The sequence below is a fragment of the Polypterus senegalus genome, chromosome 2 (genome assembly GCF_016835505.1).
Source record: "Polypterus senegalus isolate Bchr_013 chromosome 2, ASM1683550v1, whole genome shotgun sequence".
Lineage (NCBI taxonomy): Eukaryota > Metazoa > Chordata > Cladistia > Polypteriformes > Polypteridae > Polypterus > Polypterus senegalus.
The window spans coordinates 13241973-13264528 of NC_053155.1; the positions used below are offsets into that span (position 1 = coordinate 13241973).

At 38.7% G+C, this 22556-nt stretch overlaps 1 protein-coding gene across 1 annotated transcript in view; it reads left to right on the top strand.

The window, feature by feature from the left end:
- Nucleotides 1-22556, top strand: part of LOC120524168 (olfactory receptor 13G1-like) — a 169965-nt gene that overhangs the window by 22899 nt on the left and 124510 nt on the right. The window contains exon 2 of the mRNA XM_039746049.1: nt 1010-1327. Coding sequence (XP_039601983.1) covers nt 1010-1327 — 318 coding nt within the window. The remainder of the gene's footprint in view (nt 1-1009; nt 1328-22556) is intronic.

Here is a 22556-nt window from a genome sequence, read left to right on the forward strand (position 1 = left end):
GAGCATATTCCTTCTACTCATCAGCGCATCATTGCTACTGAAGAATTGATTTTTTTATACATAATAATTTCTTGCCTACGATGAAATCTTGCAAGTACAACGCTATTGTTATTGCTGACCATGCTCCTTTGATCTTGGAGCTAAAATCATTATGCCCCACATACTCATTTCGCAGATGCCGTCTTAACCTTCTATTAGCAGACGAGAACTGCACGGAATTTATATCAAAACAACATTCATTCAAACAGATTCTTTCTAGAGACAAAAACCTCCTCAGAGGTCTCTGTAGGATTACTCTGGGAAACTCTAAAGGCCTTCTTAAGAGGACAGATTATTTCATATATTTTTCACATAAATAAATTAGAAACCAAGAAGGTATCTGAGCTAACCAGCGAAATTACTAGAATAGATCAAGAACATGCCAAGTGAGGCTCTTCATAGGAAAAGGCTGGCTCTGCATTCAGAGCTCAACCTCTTAGGAACCAAAGAAACTGAACAACTCATTTTTAAATCAAAGCATTTTACAATTTTGTACCGGCTTTGTTGTGTCTGTCTTCATTATCCTACCTAGTCCATCCCCGATTTCCCAAGAAGTGGGTGATGCCAAAGCTGTGGGCACCCAAGGTATTCCACACACCCGCAAAGTAATAAACGCAATACTCAGCTGCTCACTTTGACTCATACTGGTTGTTTTTAAATTACCCAAGGGAACTCCATATAGAATATCAAACATCAAGTGCTTTGATTTCTACATGACCATCCATCTGTCCTTTAATCCATCCATCCAATTTCTAAACCTGCTCATTCAAAAAAGGGCCATGGGGAAACCAGTCCCCATCCCAGCACTCATCAGAAACATTTGTTAAGTGTAACGAAACAATTCCAACTAATGCTGTACTCTATATCTCATTATAATAATCATCTGGGAGAAACATGCTGTGCTGACTCCCTTACCACACACGACACTGCAACTACAAACATTCACCATTCTTTCCTTTTATTGTTTCAGGTTAAAGATGGAATCTACAGCGATGCGCAATGCAACCATCTTTGTGTCGGAGTTTGTGCTGCACTGTGAGGTCACATCACAAATTCGAAGCTTTACAGTTGTTGCCTTGGCCATCATTTATCTGGTGACCCTTGTTGGAAACACTTTGGTCCTTCTGGTAATAATCCTGAACCACCAACTCCACACTCCCATGTTTGTTTTGATTGCTATCCTGGCTGTTATAGACTTGCTAAACAACACTAACCTCATCCCTAAAATGATGGCTCTTCTTCTCTTTGACACTTCTCCAGTACCATACGGCGCCTGCGTGCTTCAGATGTACGTGGTCTTTCATCTTGAGATAGTTGAATGCTTTCTTTTAGGTCTTATGGCGTGTGACCGCTATATCGCTGTGATTCACCCATTGAGATACCCTCAGCTTGTAAATGGCCGAACCGTGTGGGCAGCAATCTTATTATGCAACATTCTCTGTGGCGTGCCAATGACAGTATATATGATATTTGTCCCTGAACTTTCATTTTGTCGCACTAATGTCCTACCTAATTGTTTCTGTGATTATGCCACTATGGTTCATGCTTCTTGCAATGAAAATGCTAAATACTTAGGTTTCCTGTCAACAAGTGCAACCACAATTGGTTTGGGAACTTTGGCAATAATCCTCTTTTCATATGGCAAGATTGCCTACGCAGCCCTGAAGATTTCATCATCTGAAGGCAAGGGAAAGGTCTTCGACGTGGTCGTCACACACCTGCTCGTGGTGTTGCTCTTCTATTTGCCAATGCTGACAGCTTTAATTTTACCCGGAATAGGAATAAACCTGTTAACCGAAACCTACAACACTATGATTATTATTTCTACTATTGTCCCCCCAATGATCAATCCCATCATCTACAGTTTTAGGAACATGGAAATGAAAAATGCAATAAAAAAACTTTTCACTGGGAAGAGAATAATTCAACAACCATAAATTCTTTGGGACAGGAAGGGGCAGTTAAATTGAATGTGAATTTCAAAATGAGCTCATGAACAGAAACACCTCATTGTGGTGAGGATTATTACTGAAGATTTTCATATTTTATTACATTATAGGCATTACAGGGTGAGTCAAAATTATGTTAACACTTGAATGGCAGAAACAATTTATTCGCAAAATGATTTACAGGAATGTCTCAACCTGTTTGCCATCTTGTTCAACACACAAAACAAAACGAGCAACAGTACCATATAAAGCACCGGACACACATTTCACATGGAATAGTCCATGTTCTGTCCTTCAGTTCATTGATTTCATGAACTTTCCGCTCCTTCACCATACCCCGTAACCAGAAACCACAGGGTGTCAAATCAAGAGCAGTGTGGAGGACATGGCAGTGGTCCACCACAACCTATCCATCGACCCAGAAAGTTGTGGTTGTGATAAAAAGTATCTATTAGTGTTAACAACATTTTGTCTCACCCTGTATTTTAAAATTCTCTGCTCCATTTATCAACAATCTGTTAGTTAAATATCATTACAATAAGTGGATGTTTGTGATTATTTTATATGTACTGTATATTTCCTGCATTAAATAAACTTCCACTCATTACAATCTAAAACAGACTGGCATTGTCGATTTTTTTATTGTTGTAAAACACCTTACCAGGAACACAAGTCCTTAGCCTATGTAGCTGCTACCAGACACTCTTAACGGCAGGTTTATCTTGACTGGGCCTCTGTACCTTATCTGCTAAAATGACCAATCGCCAAATGGCTGTCCAGAGATGGCTCTTTGAGGAAGCATTTGTATTCCCAACCTTATGCAAAGGGCCATAACTCGACCATTGGCAGCCCTGACGGTAGAAAATTAATAGTCAACCATAAAGTATGGGCTCATGTGACTTTATAAAACCGTTGGCAAGATGTCTATTCTTTCTATTAAAAACCCTTGCAAACCTCAAACTCGTGCTTATTCTCTCAAGCTCACTGTTCCAAAGCAGGACCCTGTAACCTACAGGGTGTGGTCTTAACAAGGGTTGGAGCGATCCCTTTCACTCCGAAATGTTCCAATGCAGGATAAGAAAGATGGAAGGCTTGTCTGAATTGAGTTGGATGAGAAGGAGGAAAAGAAGCCAAAACTTTGTTAAGGAAAACAAGTGCACGAGCAAGAGCTAGACCATAAGTAAAATTCAGATGTTCACCTTGCTAATGATGGGAGCTGACTGATCACCAGTTTCCCAGCAGGAATAACTTTGCTAGTAAAAACCTCAAATACAAAACCTGCACTACTGCCCACAACCAGAACATGAAAACAAGGTAAAGAGAAGGAAGAAGGAGGGAAGGAAGAAGAAAGAAAAGCATTCTTAAACATCCTCCGCATGTCGGAGACAGCTGACTAGGAAAGCCATATTCTGATTCCAAGCACTTTTAATCGTAACTTAGTAGCTAGAAGAAAGCTAGCTAATGCAGAGTTTATGGGAATGGCCCACATATGGTTTCCAAAGTGTGTAGCTAGTTGTTTAAGTAATCGCCATGATTGGTGGCGATTCTCCAAGAAGAAAATAAGAGGGATAAGATTGGGTCATGTGATAGAAGAAGAAAGCCTGAGCTAATGTATTAATGTGTTGGTGTCACTGTAACTGAAGCATAATAAGATCATGAACAAGACAGTATAGCTGTTATACGTTTCTTCCAAAATCCATTTAAGTGAAGAGCAACATCTTGCGCAGAAACAAACTGATTATGGGTGGTAAACCAGTGTAGACTGGCTGTGAACAAACAAATGAAAATGTAATAACTAACTAAAGAACTTATCTGTCTTAACCACATGAATTAAAAGAGGTGTACTAGCTTGGCAGGAAACAGATAACTAATTTTATGAGAAAAACCCAAGAATTTTGCAAAAGGCCAAACAAAGCAAATGAAATATAAACTGTAAGAGAAAGAGACGACCACGACAATCACTGTCTACCTTGTATAATTGGTTGCAGCAAAATTAAAATAAAAAACATTCACACAAGTTCAAAACAGAACTGTCCCAAGATGGCATTTTTGGCCTTTCTGACAGGAAGAGGCTGGTCCAGGTGGATGGTAACTGGAAGTGATGTCAGAGCTGTTGTAGCCATCAATCAACTAATCTGCAAAGGAAGGAAGAGAGAAAGGCCTTACTTTAGGGCACAGAGCCAACTAGAGCTAGAGCCCTTCAGTTGTCCCCTACACACTCATGAGTTACAAAACAAAGTATATGAAACCCAGATGACAGACAAAAATCATTCAAGAAGTCAAAATCAAGAAGATGAAGATCTATTGCCAAAAATGTTTTTTGGAGGTTTTACATGATTTATCCGCAGATAGGATAAAGCATGGTGGACACAATGACCTTTTATCCTGTCATGCTGATGATTGAGGTCACGACCACCAAAGAACACTTCCCTAGAAACATGGAGCATGACCCTAACAACAGTTATGTAAAATGGCATCTGACAAGAAACTAAGCAATTTGACTAGGACAATCAGAATTCATAAGTTATGTGCCTTTTCCTATAAAAGGGAAAAGGTTCAGCAATCATAATTTTATGTTTGATATTGCCCTTCATGTATATACCACACACATATATGCATATATATTTGTATATATCATTCAATAAATACAGTTAGGTCCATAAATATTTGGACAGAGACAACTTTTTTCTAATTTTGGTTCTGTACATTACCACAATAAATTTTAAATGAAACATCTCAGAAGCAGTTGAAGTGCAGACTTTCAGCTTTAATTCGGTGGCTTGAACAGAAATATTGCATAAAAATGTGAGGGAACTAAAGTATTTTTTTAACATAATCCATTTATTTCAGGGGTTCAAAAGTAATTGGACAAATTAAATAACTGGAAATAAAATGTTCATTTCTAATACTTGGTTGAAAACCCTTTGCTGACAATGACAGCCTGAAGTCTTGAACTCATGCACATCACCAGATGCTGGGTTTCCTCCTTTTTAATGCTCTGCCAGGCCTTTACTGCAGCGGCTTTACTTTCAGTTGCTGTTTGTTTGTGAGCCTTTCTGTCTGAAGTTTAGTCTTCAACAAGTGAATTGCCTGCTCAGTTGGGTTAAGATCAGGTGACTGACTTGGTCATTCAAGAATTTCCCACTTCTTTGCTTTAATAAACTACTGGGTGGCTTTGGCTGTATGTTTTTGGTCATTGTCCATCTGTATCATGAAACGCCGCCCAATCAATTTGACTGCATTTACAGTAGCTGGATTTGAGCAGACAGTATGTCTCTGAACACCTCAGAATTCATTTGGCTGCTTCTGTCCTGTGTCACATCATAAATAAACACTAGTGTCCCAGTGCCACTGGCAGCCATGCACGCCCAAGCCATCACACTGCCTGACTCCACCGTGGAAATGATTCTGCGATCAACCACCACTGTTGTCTTCCATGGACATTCAGGTCGTTTTGCGTTGCTGAGTTCACCAGTGCTTGCTTTCTTTCTCAGGATGTACCAAACTGTATATTTTGCCACTCGTAATATTGTAGCAATTTCTCAGATGGGTTTTTTCTGTTTTTGCAGCTTAAGGATGGCTTCTTTCACCTGCATGGAGAGCTCCTTTGACCGCATGTTGTCTGTTCACAGCAAAATCTTCCACATGCGAGCACCACACCTCAGATCAACTCCAGGCCTTTTATCTGCTTAATTGATAAGACAGAACGATGGACTTGAACACACCTGCCCATTCAATAGCCTTTGAGTCAATTGTCCAGTTTTGAGCCCCTGAAATGAAGGGATTGTGTTCAAAAAATGCTTTAGTTGCCTCACATTTTTATGCAATCATTTTGTTCACCCACTGAATTAAAGCTGAAAGTCTGCATTTCAACTGCATCTGAGTTGTCTTATTTAAAATTCATTGTGGTAATGTACAGAACCAAAATTAGAAAAAAGTTGTCTCTGTCCAAATATTTATGGACCTAACTGTATACTACCTGACCTCTACTGCCTGATTCCGGGTGATGATTTTTATTACTCTTTTTATTTTATTTTATTGTAGAATCAACACTTGGCAGCATGCAGCAGGGTGGCCGTGCGACGCATATGTACGGGCGCTGTTCTCATCCCTACCACCTTTGCCGTCACTTCTCCTACCTGTTCATATCTTAAATCATTCTTGAGGCAGATTGAACACTTAAGTACCAGCTTAAGTGACACATTAAGGAAAACGTACTAAGTAATTGTAACACAAACACTGACAATCAATTTTAATGCAAAAAGATGCCAACAGAAGAAGAAAAGAAGCGGGCTGCTAGAGTGGAGAAAAGAAGAACTGCTCAGCAAGCACCAAGAGCATCAACCTCTGAGCAAACAAATGCTAAATGTACAGAGAAAGAGCATGAAAAGTCAAGTGTATTCACTGCACTTTAGCGTGCAGTACAACATTACTGGTATTTATATATATCCTGTTGTACCTTATTTCTCGTCTTATATTTCCGCCATGGTTACTGAAGGGTTATATATACAGGTACAAGTATGCCCTGCATTTGCTAAAAGAGAACACATTACCAGGGAGCTGGCTCCCTCTGCTGGACACACAAGCTAGGTCTCCTCTCTAGAATCAATGCTGTAGTGGTTCGTCAACAAGATCTGGAATGGGCCGTTCCACCTCAGGGCCAGGCTATGCTTCCTTTTGAAGACTTTAATAAAAGCCCGATCACCTGGTTGGAGCAAATGTGTGACAGAAGGTCGAGGTTCTGGAAGGGCATTTTTAACCTGCTGATATAAGAATGTGAGAGTTTTGCTGCATATTACTCAATATTAAAGGATTTCATCTGCTACTGTGTTTAGCATTCCTGAATCCTGGTGAAGAAGCCTGTTGCAACATGGGTCTGTCCATGTGGTGAAAGGCCTGTAGTTTTGTTGGGGATACCCCAGGTATTTTAGAATGTTATATTTTAATGTACCTTCATTGATGGTACTATTAATCTAATATACAGTACTGTAGCTAGTCTTTTTCCAATACAGCCCAGAGCAGAGTACTGAACAACACAAAACAAAAAAATGTTTCTTATTTTGTTATGCATAATATTACATTTGCATTATTCCTCCCTAAATGTTACCTTAGATCCAGGCATATTTATTTAGCCTTTAAAAGACCATGAGCATGCACATGGAATACATGGTCTTAGAACATATTTACCCTTATCTCATTATTGGGCGAAAGTTACCTTTAACACTTCATGCTGGATCCGTATGGCACTCCCCTTTAAGCCCATACAGACATTCCCTTATTTCTCATTCAGTTTTCCATGCCTGACTGTTTACGTCTTGCTAGATATGTAAACCTGTATAATCGGAAGACAAATGATCAATGGGCAACAATATCATCTCTATATATAATCTTCATTTGGATCTTGATCTTTGTTTGTCCGCAAATGAATTAGAAGAAGCACTAGATGGCAGTAGAGAGACAGCTAAAACATAGGCACTGCATTAAGAATCTCCTCCAGGCTTATACTACTGAAGACTGTAGTACTCCAGTCACACCTCAAAGCTCAGACATTCAAATTAAACAAATTGTTGTGCTTTAAATTAACTAAAGAGATCTTCATTTTAGATCTTGATCTTTGTTTGTCCGTGAATTCCACACATGCATAGACCACCTTCCAGTTTAGTATGTTGTTGTTACTCACGGATGTCAACAATGTGCCGGAATAACGAAAGGGGTGGTGGACAGTGTTACGCTGGTTAGCTCCTGAGGCCTGGTTAGAGAATGAGATTGCCGAAGATAAAAGTTACATGCCTACGTAACATATGAACGAAAGAAAGACAGTGGGTAAAATGAATGACAATGTAACAGCACGTTCCGGAAATTATTATTGTTACGTTGTAGCCGGCGAGTGCTGCGTGTCTCACAGTTGTACCGTGGCTTGCTCACATGTCAGTGAAGTGATCCCTATTTATGCTTTAAAGAGCCTGGATACCTATGTGTCCCCCTATTGCCTTACTCTTTGGATTGCTACAAAGCAACCTGCGAGATTGGAGAAAGGTTGAGAAGACATCGTGAGAGGAAATGATAGCATCGTGAAAACGAAATGGACTATGGACAGACAGAAGCAGAAATGCTCCTGCACCACCACATATTTATGATTCGGACAGTGATTCCGAGTAGGCCGTTTCTATTGAATCAATATCCAAGGGGTTTCTTTTGTAATTTTGTTTCCCTTATAAAAAATCATAATGCTGTGCGACTAAGGGCCCAGTTCACGACTGGCAGCCACGTTTAAACAGGGAGCCCTTCACAGACAACTTTCACACCCGCAACATAGTTGGCCGCAAATGGCTAGTATGCTATATTTGTTATGGTTCCAAGGAGGTTGTCACTACACTGGTTGCCTGTGTTATTCAGGATTGACTTTAAAATACTGCTTATGGTTTATAAAGTCTTAAATAATCTCGCTCCATCTTATATATCGGAATGTCTGACGCGCTATATTCCAAATTGTAACCTTAGATCTGCAAATGAGTGTCTCCTTAGAATTCCAAAAGCTAAACTTAAAAGAAGTGGTGAGGCGGCCTTCTGCTGTTATGCACCCAAAATCTTGAATAGCCTGCCAATAGGAATTCATCAGGCAAATACAGTAGAGCACTTTAAAACACTGCTGAAAACACATTACTTTAACATGGCCTTTCTATAACTTCAATTTAACTTAATCCTGATACTCTGTATGTTCAATTCTTCATAATAACTATTCACAGTGCCTCCAAAATCCATACTGACCCCTACTCTCTCTTCTGTTTCTTTTTCCGGTTTCTTTGTGGTGGCGGCCTGCGCCACCACTACCTACTCAAAGCATCATGATGCACCAACATTGATGGACTGATAGCCAGAAGTCTACGTGACCATCATCATCAGGTCCTTCAATGAAAACCCTAAATACATAGAGGACTGTTTGATTTATGTTAGGTAGATTGTCCAGAGGGGACTGGGCGGTCTCGTGGTCTGGAACCCCTACAGATTTTATTTTTTTCTCCAGCCTTTGGAGTTTTTTTTTTTTTCTGTCCACCCTGGCCATCGGACCTTACTCTTATTCTATGTTAATTAATGTTGACTTATGTTTATCTTTTATTGTGTCTTCTATTTTTCTATTCATTTTGTAAAGCACTTTGAGCTACATTTTTTTGTATGAATATGTGCTATATAAATAAATGTTGATTAATTGATTGAAGGAACCTTATGTATTGTGGTGTTACACTTCTGAACCACAATGCACCATGTAGGTTTAAATGTTACTCACCCCTTACCCAACCATCTGCACAGTAACCTTACAGTCACTAATGTTTCCCAACCATGGGAAATTTTACCTGGACTCGAGGACCTTACTTCCGGTTGATGACACCACTTCTGGTTCCAGCCCCACTGATGTCCCTTCCGGTTCCTGCCCCGATGACATCACTTCTCCTGCCCGGCTTTAAAACCTATTGTGATTGTTCTATCGTTGGACTGAAGTCTGTTGAGACTGGTTCTCTGCAACCAACCTTTCAATTTTGGCCATGAGGACAGGGACACTCTAGAACTTTCTGGCTCCTTGCTAGTCAAGGTTTGACTTGTGCCGCTGTCGGGGCATAGTGCTGTACTTACAGTTGTGCTTGAAAGTTTGTGAACCCTTTAGAATTTTCTATATTTCTGCATAAATATGACCTAAAACATCATCAGAATTTCACTCAAGTCCTAAAAGTAGATAAAGAGAAACCAGTTAAACAAATGAGACAAAAATATTATACTTGGTCATTTATTTATTGAGGAAAATGATCGAATATTACATATACTGTATGTGAGTGGCAAAAGTATGTGAAACTTTGCTTTCAGTATCTGGTGTAACCCCCCTTTGCAGCAATAACGGCAACTAAATGTTTCCGGTAACTTTTGATCATTCCTGCACACCGCCTTGGAGGAATTTTAGCCCATTCAGAACAGCTTCAACTCTGGGATGTTGGTACCGGAGTTGGTGGTCCAGGATTATTACCAGTAGCACCAAAATGTTTCCAACAGTGGTCAACAGATAAAAGATAGCCAGGGCTACAACAGTAAAACTTTGAATTTGTGACTCAGACACAAAGATGGTGGCATTGTGCATCGCTGTAGATTCCATCTTTAATCTGAAACAATAAAAGAAAGAATGGTGAATATTTGTAGTTACAGTGACTTGTATGGTAAGGGAATCAGCACAGCAAGTTTCTCCCAGATGATTAGTGTAATAAAAAATAGATTATAGCATTAACTGGAATTGCTTGAATCCTGGGATGGGGACTAGATTCTCCAGGGCCCTGTTTTGAATGAGCTGGTTTAGAAATTGGATGGATGGTCATGCAGAAATCAAACTGAAACTCGAGACTAGTCTACATCGTTTGAAACAATGACTTGAAGCACTGTCCTGCACCACAAAGCACTTGGAGTCTGGTATTCTGTATGGAGTTTTCTTTGTCAACACATAAATAACCAGTATGAGTGGAAGTGAGCACCTGAGAATTGCATTCATTGCTTCACGGGTGTGGGAGATGCCCTGAGTGCCCACAACTTTGGCTTTAACTATGAAATGTAATTCTTCAAATAAGTAATCTAGTGCTTATGTTAAAAATCAGTCAGAATCGGGAAAACTGTCCTCTCTGTCTTCGATCTCCAGTTTGTCTCTTTCATTTTTACCTCCCCTGCTGGACTGAGAATCCAGTGAATGAAGTCAATCCTTGTAGGCCATCATCCCAAGCACTATGATGCCTAGAGCCTGACTGTATTGTCCCAGCCATCCACCCACCATTTATAGGCATCTAAAGGGTGATCATTGCAGCCCTCAGCCACTCCTGCTTAGTGCTCAAAAGGAGTGACCTCCCTCTGGTGTGCTGTTCCTCTCGCTGCCCCACAACAAGAACAACAGCAGCATTTATTTCTATAGCACGTTTTCATACAAACAATGCAGCTGAAAGTCTTGACAATGTCTACATGTTGTCATGCATTGAGTTGCTGCCATGTGATTGACTGATTAGATATTGGCATTAGCAAGCAGTTTAACAGACGTACCTAATAAAGTGGCCAGTGAAAGTATTTTACTGGTGTAATTGAAAGATGAACAAACAAAAAGGTCAAGACCAAAATTATGACCATGCTGACAAAGAATAGTTAATCAATGACAACAGCATTCATTTCTATAACATGTTTTCACACAAATAATGTAGTGCTTTACAAGATGAAATAAAAAGAAAGTTTATATAAAATATAAACAGACAAGATTAGGCAATAACATTAAAATTATACAGAATTATTAAAGTTTAAGTTTAAGAAAGAGAAATGAAAGGAAGCACAGAAAAAACAAACAAACAAAAAAAAAAACTCCAGTGAGGTTCGAGAAAGAAACCCAAAACAAAACAAAAGACCGCCTGGCCAGTCCCCAGTGGGCATTCTACCTAACATACTGTAGATATTCTAAAACAGTCCTCATGTGATGATGATAGGTCATGTGGACATACGGGACACCCCCGCATTCAATCCATAAACACAGGGGGCAGCATGGTGTCTTGATCAGGTGGTGGTGGCGGCAAAATGCCACCTCACCACTTATTTTAAATGTTGGCTCTTGGAATTATAAACAGAACTTCATTTGAAGATCTGAGGTTACGACTTAGAGTGTAAGGGGACAGACATTTCAAAATATAGGATGGAGCAAGATTATTTAAGGCTTTAGAAACCATTAGTAATATTTTAAGGTCAATTCTAAATGACACGAGTAACCGATGTAACGACACTAAGACTGGTGTGATGTGTTTAGATTTTCTTTTTCTAGTTAAGATTCTTGTTGTTGCATTCTGCGCTAACTGTGACCGACTGATGTCTTTCTTAGGTGGTCCTGTTATAAGTGCATTACAGCAATCTAGTTGACTAAAAACAAAAGCGTGAATTCATTTTTCAGTGTCTTGTAAAGTTAAGAGGTCTAACTATTATATTCCATCCATCCATTATTCAACCTGCTATATCCTAACTACAGGGTCACGGGGGTCTGCTGGAGCCAATCCCAGCCAACACAGGGTGCCAGGCAGGAAACAAACCCTGGTCAGGGTGCCAGCCCACAGCAGGGCATACACACACCAAGAGCACACTGGGGACAATTTAGAATCGCCAATGCGATTTTTAAAAATTTGCAATCCTTTTTAAAAATATATTTTCACTTTGTCATTACGGTTTATTGCGTATTGATTGACAGGCAAAAATGCAAATTCATTCGTTTAAAATTAAAACACAGTAAAGTGTGCAGAAAGTGAAGGGGACTAAATGCTTTCTTTAATCTAGTGTATAAGTACAATAGTACCAGTATAAATTACTGTTAACAAAAAAAATGAAATATCACCACTTGACACTTGAAACTCCTGTCTGGGTGGGGGTCCACCATGGACAAGATACTAGTCGGTCACAAGGCATTCTGGGATATCTCTATTTCATGTTCTGGCTATAAGCAGAATGAGATGTATTGGTGCAGGCAGTAGATTTTCAACCTGTGGCTGTCTGTTTCACTGTGTGATTATCAGCCGGTCTCTTAATCTGACTCCAGTTTTAAAAGAGACATACAAACAATCACAATATTTACAGAATTTTTGAACCACCATCAATGATGTAATTGAGCTGCTTTGCTCTGTGAATGCATTTTGACAATTTTATTTGCACCTCTCAGGGACTGTTTTTAGTTTTATTACTCCAGCACCAGTTTCAAAATGGGAAAACTTACACTGAGCAGAAGTCGATCTCCTGTCTCCTAGGACTCCATGTTTGTGGAGAGATCTCCAAAGGGAAATAGAGAAATCTTCCATAACAGATAAATACAAGGGAAGGGTGGTGATTTTACTTTTGTCATCAGTACAGATAATAAAGAGAAGCGTTAAAAAGTATAAAGCAGCCTTGTTTTCAATATAAGGCACAACAGCAGATAAATATATGAATAGTAAAAGAACAAAGCTTTACTCATATGTGTGGCCTGTCAGGTAACATCTGGGGTAAAGAGAAGTCAGAAGGAAGAGAGCAGTGTCCGTTTTGGAAGATATGACAAACACAAAGCTTTAGGGTAAAGAATCCTAAGAATCCAAAGGTGAGTTCATAACTGATTACTTATGAAAAGTGTTTGGTTTGTTCATTCATCACTGTATTTCTTTGTAAGTTTGCTCCAAGTCAGGATTATGTCATTTGTAGGGCTGCTTTACAGGAGATGGGACTCAAATCTCATAGGGGTCTCTCATTCTTTTATGCTTTATCTAGGTTATTCACTCTCGTCCCAAATTTGTACGCATTAGGTTGATGCAAACCAAGGTTATTATACTTAACAAAAACTAAAATCAAACCTGAAACTCTTATTAAAAAATAATAGTCGTAAACTAAAAAAAAAATAATTAACAAAACCGAAATGAATGAAACTATTAAAGTAGCTGGAAAGACTAGGTGAAATAAAATAATTTACTAAAAATAATTTTAGTGTTCGTTTTTGAATGAATATTCTTGCTGTTACTTGTTAACCCTTATAACTTCTATCTCTATAACTGAAAGTCTTTCACCACGAGCCGCACAGTGAACGACAGCTGGTGATGGAGGGCAGCTTTTCACACATCATTTGCGATGACAGAGCAAGCTGAATATGTGAGTACAGCCTGTGGAAAAGAAAGCGATTTATGGTATCTTTCTTTGCACTTGTTGTATATCAAAATATAATTCAAACGCCTGAAATTGGAATGTGCTGGTCAACAAAACTTTTTGAGCTAAATCCATCAACCGGAAGTGGTACTTTACCTGAATACATACTTGATTATTTTTTTTATTCATGCAGCTGCAGAGTCCGATTTATTCAACTTCAGTTTTATTATAAATGTTCAATGTATTATAAATTTGATTTGATTTGTTGTTGATGGTTCTTTACTGTACATAATATAATCATTGTCTTGCAGTTTGGTCCTCAAATATCCATCAGCATATCCGAGTACACGAGAAAGTCTAGAGGAGACCACTCCTAATTTTTGAAAATAAAATGGCACTGATCGAGAGACTGACAAGGTCATCATACAAGATTAGCATATTGTTGCTGACCAATCAGTTTTGCTTTAAAAACGTTGTTTAACAATGAAGCGATACAAACCTTGTGAAATTTCCAAGTTGGTAACATTTCTACTGTACTACAGGTAGGTAGGAGAAGAGAGTGTGCCAAGTGATGAAAAGCTAAACATACTAATATGTTTTTGTATTTATGCTATATTTATTAATTACTCTTTTTTAGTTAATATTCACAGCTCAAAATACCTGATATTATGAAACTAATCCAATAGTAGAATTATGTTTTAAAATATCTGTCCCCATTTTTTCAATGTTTCTCTCTCAAAACAGAAATATATATTTTTTGGTCTTAACATCAGCCATATCATACATATTGCATACCAGGGATTTTTCCTGCCTTGCATCCAAACTTGCTGATGTAGACTCCAGATTTTCTGTGATCCTGCTCTGGTTAAACAGGTTTAGATAATGTATATATTGTTCTTAATCTCAGATGCTGTATCTGTCATTTTGTTCCTGTCCATGCTCTTATTACCTACTCATGCTCTGCTCATTATGGGTTTACTGTTCTTATGGGTGGGCTATTCAAGTCTCACTGCACCTAACTTTCACACTACATGCTTGTTTTCTTTGTTTCCCTCAATACAGCTATGTGGGGTCTCCACACTGATTCAAGCTTAAGAGCCTTGTTCTTCCTAAACCACTGTGATTTTCATGGTCACACCTGTCGGAATACAATAGATTCTGTTTTATAATTTTTGATATCTTTTCATGCCTGCAGGTGACAAAATTTTGTCTATTAATTGTTTGTACCTGAGATGGAATCAGAGATCAATATGGCTGGCAGAAAATAACAAAGCCGAATATTTGAGACTTTTGAATGAATTGTTGAAGGCATTCATTATACGCACATTGTCTTGGAGCAGGGTATGTTGTAGGCTGTAGACATTTAGAGTTAAAACCTCTCACACCTTAAATTCACCTAAATATCATTACAAAATGGCCAATTCTGGGCAATAAAAGGAAAAGTGAAAAAATGCCAACAGTCAGCGCAGATTTGTTCAGTACAAATGACATAGAAAATATTTTTTAAATTATACCTGGTTTTGATTATGCTTGTTTTTATCAGACAAAAAACAAGCCAAATAGTAAACTGTGTTGTGTAGTGTAGTAAGCTTCCACTAACTTTAAACTCATATTATATCCAAACAGTTCTGCCTCATTGTGACACAAACACTAAACTCCATAGTAGGTCTTTAACAGTACCATAATTATAAAACTTAAACTGAAACTAATATATATAAATATATAAAGTAGAAGGGTCTTTGTAAAATAAAAACTAAATTACAACTAAAAATACACAGTGAAGGAAAACTAAAACTAAACTGGGATGAACCATTAAGGAACTGTAGCTATAAATACTACTGCTGTACACGTCTACCTGCTGACACCCGAATTGAACTAAACAGGTCTGAAAAACCAAAATATGATCTGCATCAGTTTTTCTCTGGTTCTCTGGAACCTCACAACTGAAAGAGCAGGTTAAGGACTTCATTTGCACGTTGTCACATATTACTGATTTTAGGGTGGCAAGACAGCACAGTGGTCAGTGCTACTGCCCCACAGGTCCGGTGCCCAAGAGGAGTGTGCATGGTATACACTGCAAAAAATAAAACCTGAACAAGTGAAAAGTTTCTGCATTAAACCATTCAATCTTGTTCTCCTTATTGTAAGATTTATTGGAATCATGAAGACATTTCTGTTTAAGATTATATTTAGCTTATTTTTAGAAATCTTGTCAAGTAAATATTGTTTACCCCATTAGCAGATTTCTTTGTAATTTTTTTTTGCTAGTGTTTGTGTATGGATTGTTTGCAGTGTATTCATGTCTTGTATGTGTTTTTGCTGGACTCATCTGTTTTCCCTGAATAAGTCACATTACTATCTAAAATAAAACAAGCCTACCTACGCATAGACAGCACATACGATGCCTTAAAAAAGTATTCATCCTCTTTGGTGTTTGTCCTGTTTTGTTGTATTACAACTTGGAATTAAAAAGGATTTTTTGGAGGTTAGCTCCATTTTAATCTACCAGTGATTCATTCCTAAATCAGTCAATGACACTCCCTCATGTTACACCAATCTCAGATTAGAACACCATGCTTCCATCTGGGTCTTGTGGCATTCCAGATAAAATTGGAGAGCAGAGAAAGAACCTCAAACAAAAAGGAAAGAGGGGGCAATGGAATCATGGCACTGACAAAATTGCCTCTGGGGACAATATTCATTGTTACAGTGGCCAGCTACGACTGAAAAGACAATGGGATGTTTGACCCTAACTAAAATACCTAATTACTTGAATCGGTTACTAATGTGGGCAAATATGGGGTAACTAGTAGAACAGGAGGAGGTATTAAGTGTGGAGATCAATGAATTAATTTCATACACTGACATCATTTAAAATCTGTTAAGTAGTCCTCTCGTGACAAGCAGACAGACAGACAGACAGATGTTGGATTTTATATATATATATATATATATGGAGAGAGAGAGAGAGAGATTAAAGCCTGTTATTCTATCATCGCAAGGGTCTTTGCCTTATTTCAATTAAAATGTGATGACTGTGGTGTGGACTGTGAGATTCAGATACTTTGAAGAAATCGCAGCATTTATCATTTGGTAAAGAGGTAGGGAAAGCTGTTCCCGAAAGGCTTAAATGAAACCAGGTGGAAAGCCATTAATGCCTGGGGCTTTGCCTTTATTTGTAGTGCCCAGTTTTTCTTTTACCTCCTCCATATCTGAAAGATGGGGCAAATTCAGTGAATCTAGAAAAGATCTGGAGACACTGGGGGATTTAGTAACAGTCACTTAATCTGAGTAGTATTTGAAAAACTAGGAATATGTTTGGGCTCATTAGTAATTGAGTCAGACGCAGTCCTGATAGTATTGACAGACTGGAACTTGCTGGGCTTAGCCACAGAGGCATAATAGCACACCCTAGTCTGATGGAGCTGAAATACTGGTTCTTGTAAGAAGACTGAATTTATCTCAGCCCTAACAGTTGCAATTTTATTTTTTGTATCTAGTAAGTGGGGGCAAGAAAGCCGGGAATCAATTTCAGCAATGTTTTTATTTTTTCAGAATTTAACATGTGATTAAAAAGACATGGAACAGTCTTTGAAACAGCTTTTAGTAGCCTCCCTCAAGATACCAGGATCCTCCACTGAGCCAACTGGGAGCGTAGTCTAGGTAGGAAAGACCCTTGATACTGAGTGGGTGCATACATGCTTATAAACATAATTTTCCATTCTTCAAACTCTGTGCATACTGTAAGAACAATGGCTCTTATAATCACAACCCACTGCAGCAACCTTCACCTGTACATTCTTTCTAATGAGAATAAGTACTCCAAAGATTTCAGTAGAAGCAGACAGGGAAGCAGTGATCCGGTAATATCTAGTCTGGCAGCATCTAAATTTGATCGCCATGAAGTGAGTTTCCTGCACTAAACCAATGTCAACATAGGGATTGTGTAAAATATTGAGACAGAGATCACATATCACATATTAATCAGATTACTAGGACTGCGTTTTTTCACTAAAGGAATATAGCAAAAGTCAAACCTCTTATAATTTTACAAAACACCGACAAATTAATTTACACTTTTGTTTTTAGCCAACTAGATTACTGTAATGCACCCCTAACAGGACTACTTAGGAAAGACATCAATTGGTTACAGTTAGTGCAGCATGCAGCAACAAGAATCTTAACTAGACAAAGAATATCTGAGCACATCACACCAGTCTTAGCGTCATTACATTGGTTACCTATGTGATTTAGACTTGACTTTGAAATACTATTAATGGTTTGTAAAGCCTTAAATAATCTCACTCCGTCCTCACAACCTTAGATCTTCAACTGAAGGTCTCCTTATAATATCCAAGAGCCTACTTTTAAATAAGTGTTGTTGCAACCTTTTGCCTCCTAAAGTTTGGAATACTTTACCAATAGAAATTCTCTAGGCTAATACTTTAGAACAATATAAAAAAAGTTAAAAACCAATCATTTTAAAATGGCTTTTTCTAGAATACATTTGCATTGAATTATCACTCTCCTCTGGGTTCTGCAATCCATACTAATCTCTACTATGCTCTGCTGTCTTTTCTGGTCCTTCTCTGGTGGCAATCTATGCCACCAACACCTGATCAATCCACCATGCTACCCACTGTGTTTATGGATTGAATGGTGGGTATCCCGTAAGTTCAAATGACCTATCATCGTCAAAGTCTTCCATGTAAAGACTGAACACCATGAGGACTAATTTAGGACATCTATGTCAGGTAGAATGCCCAGTGGGGTCCATTAGCCTTGGAACCCCTGTAGATTTTGTTTTTTTTTTCTCGAGCCTAACTGGAGTTTCTTTGTTTGCTTGTTTTTTCTGTACTCCTGGTCATCCAACCTTTCCTTTTCCTTTGTTACACACTGTATAATGCTATTGCCTAATCTTTGTTTTATATTAACTTCCTTTTAATTTCATCTTGTAAAGCACTTTGAGCTACATTATTTGTATAACAATGTGCTATAAAAATAAATGTTGTTGTTGTTGTGTTGTTAGGGAGTGAGAGGAACAGTACTCCAGAGACAGGTCACTCCTGTTGAGCAGCAACAGCAGGAGCGGCTGAGGGCTGCAATGATCATCCTATAGATGCCATTGAACCGTGGTTTGGTTGAACGGTACAACAGAGTCAGTGTTTGGACATCTTAGCGGGTTCTGGCCAATGTGGCTTGGACGATGGCCTACAAGGGTTGACTTCATTCACTGGATTCTCACCCCAGCTGAGGACGGTAAGTAGGTATAATAAAAGTTAAAGAGACACACTGGAGATGGAGGACAGAGAAGATACGGTTCCCGATTCTGACTGTGTTTCTTTCTTTGCTAGTATTGTATTTATTGTAACTTATTTTTTGTTTGATTTTAAACATAAGCACTAGATTATTTATTTGAAAAATTGCATTTCACTTTTTCAGAAACTGTTTGCGAATGAAAGCATTTTGCACTTTTGCACCGGCTTTGTTGTGTCTGTCCTCATTGTCCTAGTCCATCCTCGATTTGCCAGGAAGCAGGTGATGCCAAAGCTGTGGGCACCCAGGGTATTCCACACACCCGTGAAGCAACAAACGCAATACTCAGCTACTCACTTCCAATCATCAGAAACATTTGTTAAGTGTAACGAAACAATTCCAACTAATGCTGTACTCTATACTTCATTCCACTAATCATCTGAGAGAAACATGCTGTGCTGACTCCCTTACCACACACGACACTGCAACTACAAACATTCACCATTCTTCCTTTTTATTGTTTCAGGTTAAAGATGGAATCTACAGCGATGCGCAATGCAACCATCTTTGTGTCGGAGTTTGTGCTGCACTGTGAGGTCACATCACAAATTCGAAGCTTTACAGTAGTTGCCTTGGCCATTATTTATCTGGTGACACTTGTTGGAAACATTTTGGTCCTCCTGGTAATAATCCTGAATCACCAACTCCACACTCCCATGTTTGTTTTGATTGCTACCCTGGCAGTTATAGACTTGCTAAACAACACTAATGTCATCCCTAAAATGATGGCTCTTCTTCTCTTTGACACTTCTCCAGTACCATATGGTGCCTGCGTGCTTCAGATGTATGTGATCTTTCATCTTGAGATAGTTGAATGCTTTCTTTTAGCTCTTATGGCGTGTGACCGCTATATCGCTGTGATTCACCCATTGAGATACCCTCAGCTTGTAAATGGTCGAACCGTGTGGGCAGGAATCTTATTATGCAACATTCTCTGTGGCATGCCAATGACAGTATATATGATATTTCTCGCTGAACTTTATTTTTGTCGCACTAATGTCCTACCTATTTGTTTCTGCGATTATGGCACTATGGTTCTTGTTTCTTGCAATGAAAATGCTAAATACTTAGGTCTTCTGTCAACAAGCTCAACCACAATTGGTTTTGGAACTTTGGCAATAATCCTCTTTTCGTATGGCAAGATTGCCCATGCAGCCCTGAAGATTTCATCATCTGAAAGCAAGGGAAAGGTCTTCGATGTGCTTATCACACACCTGCTTGTGGTGTTGCTCTTCTATTTGCCATTGATGATAGCTTTTATTTTACCCAGAATAGGAGTAAACCTGTCAACCGAAGCCTACAACACCTTGATAACTATCTCTGCTATTGTCCCCCCGATGATCAATCCCATCATCTACAGTTTTAGGAACATGGAAATGAAAAATGCAATAAAGAAACTTTTCACTGGGAAGAGAACATTTCAACAACCATAAATGCTGTGGGAAAGGAAAGGGCAGTTGAATTGAATGTGAATTTCAAAATGAGCTCATGAACAGGAACACCTCATTGTGGTGAGGACTATTACTAAAGATCATCAAATTTTATTATATTATAGACATTACAGGGTGAGTCAAAATTATGTTAACAATTAAATGGTGGAAACAATTTATTCACAAAACATACTTCATATGTGCAAAATGATTTATAGGAATGTCTCAACCTGTTCACCATCATGTTCAACACACAAAAACCAATGAGCAACAGTACCATTTAAAGCCCGGGCAAACATTTCTCACTCAATAGATGATACCACAGTCCATATTCTTTCCATCAGGTCACTGATATGATGAACTTTCCACTCCTTCATCATACCCCATAACCAGAAACTACAGGATGTCAAATCAAGGGGAGAGTGGAGGACATGGCAATGGTCCACCACAACCTATCCACGGACCTGGAAAGGTGTGGTTGTGATCAACATAATTCATTAGTGTTAACATCATTTTGTCTCACCCTGTATTTTAAAATTCTCTGCTCCATTAATCAACAATCTGTTAGTTAAATATCATTACAATAAGTGGATGTTTGTGATTATTTTATATGTACTGTATATTTCCTGCATTAAATAAACTTCCACTCATTACAATGTAAAACAGACTGGCATTATCGATTTTTCTACATCTACTGTTGTAAAACAACTTACCAGGAACACATGTCCTTGGCCTGTGTAGCTGCTACCAGAAACACTTAATGGCAGGTTTGTCTTGACTGGGCCTCTGTACCTTATCTGATAAAATGACCAATCGCCAAATGGCTGTCCAGAGATGTAATCCCAACCTTATGGACAGGGCAATAACTTGACCATTGGCAGCCCTGACGGTAGAAAATTTATAGTCAACCATAAAGTATGGGCTCATGTGATGTCTGTGCTTATTCTCTCAAGCTCACTGTTCCAAAGCAGGACCCTATAACCTACAGGGTGTGGTCTTAACAAGGTTTGGAGCGATCCCTTTCATACTGAAATGTTCCAGTGCAGGATGAGAAAGGTGGAAGGCTTGTCTGAATTGAGTTTAATGAGAAGGAGGAAAAGAAGCCCAAACTTTGTTAAGGAAAACAAGTGTACGAGCAAGAGCTAGACCATAAGTAAAATTCAGATGTTCACCTTGCTAACGATGGGAGCTGACTGATCACCAGTTTCCCAGCAGGAATAACTTTGCTACTAAAAACCTCAAATACAAAACCTGCACTACTGCCCACAACCAGAACATGAAAACAAGGTAAAGAGAAGGAAGAAGGAAGGAAGAAGAAAGCAAAGCATACTTAAACATTCTCCGCCTGTCGGAGACAGCTGACTAGGAAAGGCATCCACATATTTTGATTTCAAGCACTTTTAATCGTAACTTAGTAGTTAGAAGAAAGCCAGCTAATGCAGAGTTTATGAGAATGGGCCGTGTATGGTTTGCAAAGTGTGTAGTTAGTTGCTTAAGTAATTGCCATGATCGGTTGCGATTCTCCAATAAGAGGGGTAAGATTGGGTCACGTGAAACAAGAAGAAATCCTGAGCTAATGTATTACTGTGTTGGTGTCACTGTAACTGAAGCATAATAAGCTTGTGAAGGAGATAGTCTAGCTGTTATACGTTTCTTCCTAAATCCATTTAGAAAGTGCAGAGCAGCATCTTGTGCAGAAACAAACTGATTATGGGGGGTAAACCAGTGTAGACTGGCTGTGAACAAATAAATGAAAATGTAATAACTAACTAAAGAACTTATCTGTCTTAACCAACATTAATTAAAAGATCAGTGTACTGGCTTGGCAGGAAACAGATAACTAATTTCCTGAGTCAAACCAGAGAATCATGCAAAAGGCCAAACAAAGCAAATGAAATATAAACTGTAACAGAAAGAGATGACAATGATAATCAGTTGGGTTGCAACACTGTCCACCTTGTAGAATTGGTTGCAGCAAAATAAAATAAAAATCATTCAATTATTGCGGAGCCGTCTCCGCAGACACAAGTTAAAAATAGAACTGTTCCAAGATGGCGTTTTTGGCCTATCTGACAGGCCAGGTGAATGGTAACGGGAAGTGACGTCAGAGGTGTTGTAGCCATCAATCAAACAATCTGTAAAGGAAGGAAGAGAGAAAGGCCTTACTTTA